Source organism: Mirounga angustirostris, unplaced genomic scaffold (genome assembly GCF_029215605.1).
Source record: "Mirounga angustirostris isolate CCGP_5_RB_7025 unplaced genomic scaffold, mMirAng1.0.hap1 SCAF_1, whole genome shotgun sequence".
Lineage (NCBI taxonomy): Eukaryota > Metazoa > Chordata > Mammalia > Carnivora > Phocidae > Mirounga > Mirounga angustirostris.
In genome coordinates, this window is record NW_026991709.1 from 213,851,807 (window position 1) to 213,864,450 (window position 12,644).

General features: G+C 40.3%; 1 protein-coding gene across 1 annotated transcript in view; it reads right to left on the reverse strand.

Annotated features, from left to right (window-relative positions):
* Positions 1-5,302: 5,302 nt before the first annotated feature.
* LOC123834257 (zinc finger protein 556-like) overlaps positions 5,303-12,644 on the reverse strand; it is a 66,443-nt gene continuing 59,101 nt past the window's right edge. Inside the window, exon 5 of the mRNA XM_064574810.1 lies at positions 5,303-5,609. Within this exon, the coding sequence (XP_064430880.1) occupies positions 5,545-5,609 (65 nt within the window). The 3' untranslated portion in view covers positions 5,303-5,544. The remainder of the gene's footprint in view (positions 5,610-12,644) is intronic.

Sequence of the window (12,644 nt, forward strand, 5' to 3'; positions counted from 1 at the left end):
GGAAGGCAGATGCTTAACGATTGAGCCACCCAGGTGCCCCTGTGCTTTTGATTTCTTATTGCAAAGAAACTAAGGATATTTGGGTCTGTTGGTAAACATGCTTTGTGCTTCATTGGTTCATAAAATTGCCATCTAAAGAATTCTGGTATAACAGTTCACAGTAGGTTACTACTTAGTTTTCACTGGAGACTAAGGTGTTTCAAAGAGTAAAAAATTCTGCTAAATATAATTAAGATTGATGGAAATAAGAAAAACAACTCTGTATGTGTAAGAAAGATATGAGGAATGGGAATGCATCTTTGTTGAAAGCAAAAGAAGGTAATTTTTAAAAAGATTTTATTTATTTATTTGTCAGAGAGAGAGCTAGAGAGCACAAGCAGGGAGAGCAGCAGAGGGAGAGGGAGAAGCAGGCTCCGCACTGAGCAGGGAGCCCAATGTGGGACTCGATTCCAGGACCCTGGGATCATGACCTGAGCTGAAGGCAGACGCTTAACCGGCTGAACCACCCAGGTGCCCCCAAAGAAGGTGATTTTGTCCTAAATAAGACTGGTTGTTTGGAGGAATGGTTTGGAACAAAATCTGAAAGCAAAGGAGACTTGCAGAAGGTTTGTGATGGGAAATCTCTGTAAAGGATTTTTATGTATGGTCAGGACAGACTAAGATTGAAATGAATGGATTTTTTAAAGTTCACTGGTATAAGATTAAAAGTCTTCTTTCTCTCAGTTAAAAAGACAAAGTTTCCTTGAATTGTTGGTCTGCTCTTGATAAGAAAATGTAAACGGTTGTTTTCTCTTTGTCTACCCAGAAAAACCAGTTCTATGTTTTGCCTTTATTAGGTCCTTATTGATCTGTAATCCTATTTAGACATGTGATTTAAAACTTTCTAAGGTTTTAATAAACTTCCCCAAGATTTAAATTGTAAATGAAGTTTCATTGACTAATTAGGCTTGTTTGGTATGTTACCTTCTGGTATAAGGTCATCATTGATGTGGGAAACAAAGGCAGAAGAAAAATTATTAAATTTCCTTACTACCTTACACTATCCCTAACCCCCTCCGAACTTAAAAATGTTACAGGATTTTTTTCTCCATCGGTACCCATGGTTCTTGGTCACGCTGCTTCGAAGAATGAAGAGGTAGACCAGATAGAATGGTGGGAAGCAAAACAAGGTTTGTTTGTTCGTTTTTAAAGATTTTATTTATTTGGCAGGCAAAGGGAGAGGGCGAAGCAGGCTCCCCGCTGAGATCATGACCTGAGTGGAAGCAACCAACTGGGCCACCCAGGCACCAAGCAAGGTTTATTATTGATAGCAAAGTAATAGTACAAAGCTCCAGAGGAGGGAGGGGACCTGAAAGGGTTGCCACCAGAAGTTCTAAGTCTAGGGTTTTTATGGGCTTGTTGACAGACTGTATTAATCTGATTAACCTTCCCTGTGCCTGTCATCCAATCAGGTTTTTGTCACCTATCTATCATATGGGAAAGGGTGGAGGGCTCCTTCCAGGGTGGTGTAAAATCCTTTTAAGGGTGGTTTCCTCTTGCGGGGAGGGGTCGCTTGTCCCTGCCAGCCTGCCTTCCAACTATCCTTCATAAAAAAGATATAATGGGCCAGTCCTTATGACCCAGGACAGCTCCTTCTGCCCATGGGTCCTGTCCCTCTGCTTTAATAAAATCACCTTTTTGCACCAGAGACGTCTCAAGAATTCTTTCTTGGCCATAGGCTTCGAACCCTAACGTTCTTTCTTACAACAATCATCACCTGATATTCTGATTATTGAAGTGTTATGTGTCACAGAAATAACTGAATTTCCTTGTCAATTGCAACATACTGAACTCTCATATCGGATCATTAACAATGTCCATTTCTGAGTTTTTGTCATTGTTGTCTTGCAAAATGAGTTTCATCTTCAAGGAAGTTCATATAAAGGACTTTTAGGACAAATACAGGTATTCAATATCTTTAAGATCATAAAACTGAAATAGGTAAGAATTTCCAGAACTACTAAAAAAAAAAGCTGCATTCAAATTAAACAAGAATAAGTAACATGGGACTAAATGAACTAAAAGGATGATTATAGTTTTGTGACTCTTGTTTGAAACATTCCTGTTTCTCTGCTGTTTGCCCTTCCAGATTAAGGAAATTTTCTCTTAAGATATCAATCACTTACAGAAATGTGATAAAGTATTCATTTGTGAACAAATTGAAGCATTTAACTTTTCCCTCTTCCTGAACCCTCTGAAATTCAAAAGGTCTTAGTAAGTATTCTTTCTTCCGTGGCAATCATAGTCATTTGCATAAGTTCAATAAGAATCTGTTCTCCTTATAACAGGACACCATTGGAAACATTGGTTATTTTACCAGAGCTTTGATTGGAATGTCACATTTGAGAGATGTGCGTAGACTCAGATATGACCAAACAGCTTTAAGGAACTAAGGTTTACTTTATAAACCATGGAGCCATAAAGCCCCTTGGAAATGTTGGCCTGATACCTTGCTTACTGAATTCCCAGGAGCCTCCCCAGGTGAGTAAAGAATGTCACTTTCTGGCAGGTCCAGGGACCTCAGGATACTTTGGGAACCTCGAGAAGAGGAATTCGCCCACATCTACAGGTATTGCAGGCATATCTGATGGCAAGTACTTGGATTGGCTTCTGGCCTGGAAAGGCTACTAAAAGTTCAATCTAGGTTCCTCATAAAAAGTTCCAGCAAAGCAGATTCTTGCTATCTCTGGAAATAAGGATTATTTTAGAGAGAAAAATTATGTTTCAGTAATGATCTTTGTGGATGTTAAATCCTAGCTCTGATTGTCTAAATGTTTGTTGTTTACCTAAGCTAGACAACTTGAGGTAAACTTCAGAGAAATTGCCACAATAGCTCATATAGACAATCTTCGTGCTTTTTATTCTGTGGGGATAATAACAGGAACCCATGGGCACATGTTTATTTAAACAACTGAAAAATGGAATTGATTCCCCCAACAACTGTATAACTCAGCTATCACCTTGACCAATTCTGTGTGGCTGGGATGACAAAATCGTTCCTTAAAAGCCAGAGCATGTCCCACTCCATAGGGTTAACTATGGACTTGTGGAGATAATGGATGACCCCACTTTCCTTATAACTGGACTGGATGATGAACTTGGGGAGGCTGTTACCTCTTGAGACAAGTCTTCTCCCACTTCCCAGTGATTTCTTATAATTAGGATACTGTTAAGGCTGGACCTTCAACAAAAAGAGCTTCTTCTTCTTCTTCTTCTTCTTTTTTGTTTAAGATATTTATTTATTTATTTATTAAAGATTTTATTTATTTATTTGAGAGAGAGAATGAGATACAGCATGAGAGGGGGTGGGGTCAGAGGGAGAAGCAGACTCTGGATGATGTTGTTTGGCACATGGAAGGGTGTTTTTTTTTTGACGATTTTTATTTTATTTTTTATTTTATTTTTTTAATATTTTATTTATTTATTCATGAGAGTCAGAGTCAGAGAGAGAGAGAGACGCAGAGGCAGAGGGAGAAGCAGGCTCCCCACCTAGCAGGGAGCCCGATGCGGGACTCGATCCCAGGACCCTGGGATCATGACCTGAGCCGAAGGCAGACACTTAACCATCTGAGCCACCCAGGCACCCTAAAGATTTTTTTTTTAAATTTATTCATTCCAGACACAGAGATAGAGAGAGAGAGAGAGAGAGAGAGAACATGAGTAGGGGGAGAAGCAGAGGGAGGGGGAGAAGCGGGCTTCCTATGGAGCAGGGAGCCCGACTCGGGGCTCGATCCCAGGACCCTGGGATCATGACCTGAGCCGAAGGCAGACGCTTAACCATCTGAGCCACCCAGGTGCCCCCAAATTGGCACTTTAAATAATCCCTCTCTTTCCTTTAATGATTGGTTAAACTCCTGGACTGGAAGATTTCCTTCAACTATCAAAGGACTCTTATTTGGGCTTCTTTTTCTTTTTGTTACACTAGTCATGTTTTGTTGTTTTCTCCCTTGTTTCTCCACTTGGTACTGAGACTCCCTCACTGCCATAACTTCAAGCCAACAGATGATCCTTTCCACTCGGGATGATCCACCCATGCGATCTCCCTTGGATTCAACTGCCTCTGCCTTTTGTAACTCCTATATCTATATAAGCCCCAACTGACCAATGTTGACCCATAGGTAGAGACATCTCTATGCCCCTATTCAGCAGGACGACATTACAGGAGACAAGACCTTCCACCCTTAGCAACCTTAAAGATTTAAGGGTCAAAATTGTTCAGGGAGGAATGATGTGGGAAACAAAGGCAAAAGAGAAATTATTAAATTTCCTTACTATTTACAGCCCATTAACAAGTCCTTGAAACAGGCAGAGTGACATTCCTCTAGGGACTCAGCTGCCTCAATGTTAATACTCTGCTAAGGGCAAAAGGCAATCAGTCCAATCTCCAGGATCCTGTAAGTCTACTTTAACATATAAAAATTCCTTTGGAAACCTCCTTTATCTCTAAACCCCCCAAGATACATGTTGGCAGTCATCCCCCAAGCATATGACCCACCGAAATACATCTGAAGGGTCTCATGACTCAGCTTTTATTAGACAATAATAAATGCCCTTTCCCAACAATAGCTAGCCCCCTCAAGGTCCTGGAAACCTTGCTTCCAAAATTCCTTAGAGACTTATGCTATCCCTAACCCCCTTCCAACTTGAAAGTATATCATGGGCCACTCCTCATGGCCCCAGTACAGCTCTTTCTGCCCAAGGGTCCTGTCCCTGTGCTTTAATAAAACCACCTTTTTGCACCAAAGATGTCTCAGGAATTCTTTCTTGGCTGTCGGCTCCAAACCCTAACGTATTTCCTACATCAGTGAAAGTTTTTATTATCCCATTATGGTTTTTTATATGCCTCATTAGAATATATTATGGACTTAATTGTGTTCGCCCCCAAAATTTGAAGCTCTGACCCCCAGGCCCTTAGAATGTGACTATGTTTGCAGATAGGGCCTTGAATGAGGGGATTACATTAAAACGAAGCCATTAGGGTGGGCCCTAATCCAATGTGACTTGTGTACTTATAAAAAGAGGAGATAAGGACACACACACACAGAAAGATGACCATGTAAAGATACGGACAATAGCCATCTGCAGGCCAAGGAGGGGCCTCAGAAGAAACCAGCCCTTGGATACCTTGATCTTGGACTTCCAGCCTCTAGGACTGTGAAGAAATAAATTACTACTTTTATGCCACCTATGACTGTGTTATTTTGTTATGGAAGAAGCCCTAACAAACTAAGAGTATGTTAAGCATTTAATTATATATAGGCATACCTCATTTTATTTTGCTTTGCTTTATCACACTTTGCAGACATTGTTTTTACAAATTGAAGTTCTGTGGCAACCCTGTGTTCAGCAAGTCTGTTGGTGCCATTTTTCTAACAGCATTTGGTCATTTCATGTCTCTGTGCCACATTTTGGTAATTCTCACAATATTTCAAACTTCTTCATTACTCTTAACATTTGAATTGCTGCAATCTTACGATAAAATTTGAATGGATGAGGAGTTGCTTCTTATGGATGAGCAAAGAAGGTGGTTTCTTGAGATGGAAGCTGCTCCCGGTGAAGTGATGTGAAGACTGTTGAAGTAACAACAAAGGATTTAGAATATTACATAAACTTAGTTGCTAAAGCAGTACCAGGATTTGAGAAGATCCACCCCGATCTTGGAAGTCCTACTGTGGGTAAAATGCTATCAAACAGCATTGCATGCTATAGAGAAATCATTCATGAGAGGAAGAGTCAAGTGATGTGGCTAACTTCATTGTCTTATACTAAGATGCCACACCCATACCTACCTCCAGCAGTCAGCACTCTGATCAGTCAGCGGCCATCAACATCAAGAAAAGACCCTCTGGCAGCAAAAAGTGATGACTTGCTGAAAGCCCAGATTATGGTTAGCATTTTTAGCAATAAGGTATTTTTAATTAAGGTATGTATATTGTTTTAGACATAATGCTATTGCACACTTAACAGAGTACAGTGTAGTGTAAACATAAGTTGTAATATGTACTGGGAAACCAAAAAATTAATTTAACTCACTTTATTGCAATATTTGCTTTATTGTGGTGGTCTGGAACTGAACGTGCAATAGCTTTGAGATATGTCTGAACAGTTATTTCCTAACTACTTCTGCTAGTGATATGACATTAAAAACTTTTTCTTTTTTTTTTTAGTAAAGTCTATGCCCAATGTGGGGCTTGAATTCACAACCCCAAATCAAGAGTCACATGCTCTACGGACTGAGCCAGCCATGTGCCCCAGAAATAAAAACTATTTTGAAAGGGCTCCCACTGGGAAGTTTTGAAAAATTTTGATTGTCAAAATCAACAATGGAAGCAACAGCCTATTGAATAATATAAGAAACCAGGAGCCAAAAACCAATAGGAATAAATAAATAGAGGAAAAGGAAGGTTTTCTACACACTAGACAGCAAACTAAAGAATGGAAAAAAAAAAAATAGGGCGCCTGGGTGGCTCAGTTGGTTAAGTGACTGCCTTCAGCTCAGGTCATGATCCTGGAGTCCCGGGATTGAGTCCCTCATCGGGCTCCCTGCTCAGCAGGGAGTCTGCTTCTCCCTCTGACCCTCCTCCCTCTCATGCTCTATCTCATTTTCTCTCTCAAATAAATAAATTAAATACAATAAAAAAAGAATGGAAAAAAAATAATGGTGTTAGAAAAATCCCTTCATACATGTCATACTCATAATGGATTCAGGCAAGTGCCATCAATAAATATTGAGAATAGTTTGAAGAGAGGTGCCTGGTTGGCTCAATCGATGGAACATGGGACTCTTGATCTCAGGGTTGTAAGTTGAAGCTCCATATCGGGTATAGAGACAACTTAAAAATAAAATCTTAAAAGAAGAAGTTTGAGGAAACACAGGATTTTCATAGTCTCAATGAAGACAGGCTGAGAAACAAAGATGAAAATGATATTTAAAAAACGGAAATAAAAATGATCAAAGAGAAGGTAGTGGAAATGAAAGACAAGAAAAAATATGCACATTATCAGAATTCCTGAGGAAGAAAAATAAACAATGGAACAGAGCTGATAGAATGAATAAAAAATTTCCCAGAAATAGAAAAGGACATGAATCTGCAAATTGAAAAGGCCATTGGGTAAATTAACCTCGAGCAATCAATTCCAACACATAGCCAAGAAAAAACATTAGATTTCAAGGATAAATTTAAATCCCCAAGACTCTAGGCAGAAGAAGGAGGAGGAGAAGAAGGAGAAGGATAAGAAGAAAGATCAAATAGCTTACAAAAGCAAAAGAGACTGGAATCAGGAGTTTCCAACTAACATATAAAAAAGGCAACAATGAGACACCATTTTTACAAGAACAACTTAATGAAAGTAAGTGTGAGCCAAGGATTCTATATCCAGCCAGGCAGTCCTTCAAATACCAAGGCTACAGAAAAGCACTTCAACCTACAGGAACTTAGGGAAATCTGTCCCCTTTGGCCCCTCTTGTGACCCACTAGAGCATGAACTTCATCTAAGCAAGTGATATCTGAGAAAATTCATCCAAGGCACTGATAGTGAGCATTTTAAAAATACATAAATATACATCTAATAATAGAGCAAAGGTGGAAAGGGAGTAGAAGACTTGGTGCAAATGTTATGGATCGTGACAAAGAAGAAAGAATGCAACTAAAATGGGAGAAAGGAGATGAGAAAAGGAAGTAACAGAACTCACTGATGCACAGGCAATGGGAAGACACTAAAGGATACAAAAGCAACCTGATAAATCAGACAGTAAAAAGATAAAGAAAAATATACAGAATGAAGTGCTTTAAAAAGGTACTAAGTACAAAAACAACAGCAAGAACAAAATTACAAACATCGTTAAACAGCAAAAAGGGAGTATTAATAAGAGAGCAAAGTATAGCTTTCTGGTAGAGGAAGACACATAGCAAATGATACAAAATATACGTAATTATAAGAAGTTATAATAGCCGAGAACCAATGGCACTCCAATAGCCATAAGCACACCCAGTGCCCAGATTTTGGTTTCTCAAACCATTCTCCAATAGAAAGAATCAGGGCTCCCTGGAGAAGTTACTGATTCTAGGACTGGGGCAAGAAATACATAAGATGAGGAGAACCTGGAGCAGCATGCACAGCCAGTAATTATAGAACAAACCACAAAGTTGGAGGCATGTCAAAAGAATATGGGAAGCCAAACAAAAGAGGCCCCCATGACCAAAGCTGGAAAAACTTGAGCAACAAATATATAATGAAGTTTTGGATTATAACCCAAAGTATATTATCCATGAGTTCATATTGATATAACTAATTGCATAAATACATAAAGGGGTAAATAGGCAAAACTCTAGGCAGAAGAATTCAAGAAAACTTATTTAGATACTCAAGCCCTCAGCCACAACTCCCCACTCCTAAGTGAAGCCTAAGTGACTTGCTTCCAAAGAGTACAGGATGGAAGGGCTTTAAGTTTACAGTGGAGACACCTGACAAACACACCTCAGCCAGGTGACCAAGGTCAATGACCTTGATAAGTCATGTTGGTAGCATGTACTCTTGATATGCTGGGATGAAAATGGCTAAAACTTTACCTCTGTGGTCTTCCTCCCAAAACCCCAAAACCCCACTCTAATCATGAAGAAAAATATCAGTCATATTCAATAGAGGGACACTCTACAAGATACCTGCCCAGTCCTCCTCAAAACAAGGTCATCAAAGACAAGGAAAGGAAAGTCACAGCCCAGAGGAGCCTAGGGAGACATGATGACTAAATGTCATATGGGGTCTTAGATGGGGTTCTGTGACAGAAAAAGGACATCAGGTGGAAACTGAGGAAGTATGAAAAAGCATGGACTTTAATTAATAATTATGTGTCAACACTGTTCATTAATTGTTAACAATTGTGCTAAAATAAGATAAAATATTAATCATAGGACAAACTGGATATGGGATATATGGGACAATTCAATAACATAATAGGCTCACAAGCTTTCCCTGCATTTCCCTTGTGTTCCCACTGTCAGACATGCACATGTCTGTACTCTATCTGGACAGAGATCAGGACTATTGATCTAGCATGAAGACAACACAGACAAGTACACTGAAGTACCTGCCAAATAAAGGGAAATTGATCCTGACTGTATCCACTAGCGGAATGGGCAGAAAGCATTTGCTAACCCAACAGCTGTCTGTCAGACGCCAGGAGCCTGGTTCATCTGCACCAGCAAAGATGCCACATTTGAGACACAGCTGTGATAAATAAACCAACCTGCATCTCTGAGTATCTGGATGGCAGTACTAATATCTGAAACCCTCCATGAATGAGGTGCTACTTCAGCTTTACAACCTTAAGGAGCAATTGTAGAAGCATCCCTTTGACCTTCCCCTAGTAATAAACCTCAAGGAATGAGTTAGGAAATCAAAACGTCTATTTTGCTAGATAATATGTACATCTATTCCCATTATCCATTCTGGGCCTGAAGAACTAACCTATTCTCACATTTTTTTAAATTAAAAAAATTTTTTTTTTATTTTTTAAAGATTTATTTATCTGAGAGAGAGAAAATGAGAGAGAGCACATGAGAGAAGGGAGGGTCAGAGGGAGAAGCAGACTCCCTGCCGAGCAGGGAGCCCCATGCGGGACTCGATCCAGGGACTCCAGGATCATGACCCGAGCCGAAGGCAGTCACTTAACCAACTGAGCCACCCAGGTGCCCCTATTCTCACATTTTTATTAGGTGTTTGTAATTTATAATTTTTCTAACTTTCCGTGCATAGCCTTTGCACATTTTATCGGATTTCTACATTTTGCACTTGATTTAGAAGAGCTCTTAAAAATGATAGTGTCCTTTGTTACTATAATTAAAAACATTTCCCAGTTGGTATTTCTTTCATCTTCCACTATTAGACATTTTAACTTTTTATTTTTCAAATAATCATCATTTTATTTATATTTTTTCTTTGGATGTCATGAATTTCACTTCCTAAGTATATAGAAATATTGGTGTTTTCTTTTAGGATTTTTGTTTTCTTATGTCTAAATTTTTAATCCATCTGGAACTTATTTGGCCCTCTTACTAGAAGAGAGGGCTATAGATTGAATCATCTCTTGCCATAAGTTATATATTTTATTATATTCTTTTTTTTTAAAGATTTTATTCATTCATTTGGAAGAGAGAGAGTGTGCGCACAAGCAGGGGTCATTGCCGAGGGAGAGGGAGAAGCAGATTCCTCGCTGAGCAGGGAGCCTGATGTGGAGCTCGATCCCAGGATCCTGGGATCATGACCTGAGCCGAAGGCAGAGGCTAAACTGACTGAGCCACCCAGGTGCCCAATATTTTATTATATTCTTGCATCTGTTTATACAGTTCCAAGGACTTCTCTGTCTGTTGCAGAATTTCTCAACATTGGCATTATTCACGTTTTGGGTCAAATAATTCTTCTGGTGGGGGGCCGATCCTGTGTATTTTAAGATGTTTACAGCATCCCTGGTGTCTACTTACTAGTTGCTTTTATCACTCGCTCTTCCACATCCCCAGCAGTGACCCAAAAATGCCTCCAGATATTTCCATATGTCCCTGAGGGGCAAAATCAGCCCTGCTTGGGAACTATTGGTCTCTTATAATGGCAACAGACCATTTCAATTATTTGTACTTATTCATTATTTTAATTGGTACATCTGATCAGAAAATTCTTCATTCTTTATTTTTTTATTTTTATTTATTTTTTTAAGATTTTATTTATTTATTTGAGAGAGAGAGAATGAGAGACAGAAAGCAGGAGAGGGAGGAGGGTCAGAGGGAGAAGCAGACTCCCCGCCGAGCAGGGAGCCCGATGCGGGACTCGATCCCAGGACTCCAGGATCATGACCTGAGCCGAAGGCAGTCGCTTAACCAACTGAGCCACCCAGGCGCCCCTCTTCATTCTTTATTTACAATATTTGCCTAGCTACTCCTTGCATTATTTTTCAGAGATTTTTATTTTTAAGATTTTATTTATTTATTTATTTATTTATTTATTTATTTATTTATTTGAGAGAGAGAGAATGAGCCAGGGGGAGGGGCAGAGGGAGAGGGAGAAGCAGGTGCAGGACTTGATCCCAGGACCCCAGGATCATGACCTGAGCCAAAGGCAGAGGCTTAACCGACTGAGCCACCCAGGTTCCCACACTTTTCAGAGATTCTTTTAGAATTATTTTATTATGAGGCACAGAGAAGTTCCTGATGAAAACTTCATTGGAAATTTCTCTAAATTTTATGGCTGTGTTTAGAGAGATGTGCATCTTTGCATTGAGAAGTCTTCAATCCCACAAAGTTGCTTATGTATCATGAAAATGACACCTCTGTCACTTCATCGGGAAACACTTGTAATTGTTCTTACACAGATCCTGCACGTGGTTAAGCCTGTTCCTCGATATTTTATACATACCTACATATGTGTGTATATATCATGAAAATGCAATTTTAGTCCAATAATACATCATCTATTGTAAATATTTAACATTATCTGCTAAATTGACTTTTTAACATTTTATTTATTTGAGAGAGTGAGAGAGAGAGACCACGAGCAGGGGGAGGGGCAGAGGGAGAAGCAACCTTCCAGCTGAGCAAGGAGCCCAATATGGGACTCAGTCCCAGGACCCCCGGATCATGACCCGAGCAGAGGGCAGACGCTTCACCAACTGAGCCACCCAGACATCCCTACTAAATTGACTCTTTCATCAGTTCTAACAGGTTTTGTTTTTTTTTTAAGAATTAACTTTTTAATTTTTTTAAAAAAATTTATTCATTTGAGACACAGAGATACAGAGAGAGAGAGTGCATGAACAGCGGGAGAGGCAGAGAGAGAGGGAGAAGCAGGCTTCCTGCTGAGCCAGGAGCCGGATGTGGGGCTCGATCCCAGGACCCTGGGATCATGACCTGAGCCGAACGCAGACGCTTAACCGACTGAGCCACCCAGGCGCCCCAGTTCTAACACTTTTATAGTTGTTTGAAGACTCTTTAGTTTCCTCAAGAAAGCAAAGCTATCACCTCTAACCTCCACACCTGCTTCGGTCCTATCGTTTATATTGATCATCCCTATGGATGCAGAGACTTGGGAACCGAGGTGCCGCTACACAGACTGTCCACAAAGCCACCGAGGGAAGGACAAAGAGTATAAATGGAACATTGTCAGGAAAAACCCTGATCACATATTAAAACGACAGAAATGAAATCTTAAAGCAGCAAATCAGATTCAGGTGTTTTAAGTGTAGTTAATACAAATTTTTTTTTTAAAGATTTTATTTATTTATTTATTTATTTGAGAGAATGAGAAAGAGAGCACATGAGAGGGGAGAGGGTCAGAGGGAGACGCAGCCTCCCCGCCGAGCAGGGAGCCCGATGCGGGGCTCGATCCCAGGACCCCGGAATCCTGACCTGAGTGGAAGGCAGACGCTTACCCGACTGAGCCACCCAGGCGCCCTAGTTAATACAGATTTTTAAAAACCAACAGATTTGGGGCGCCTGACTCGGGAGATGGTGGCCCCCAAGGCCGCGGGGCCGACCCCTGACTCCGGAGACCCCGAGCCCTCCCGTCCTGTCCCACTCCGGGCAGCGGGCGCTCCGCGAGGACACCGAGTCAGGACC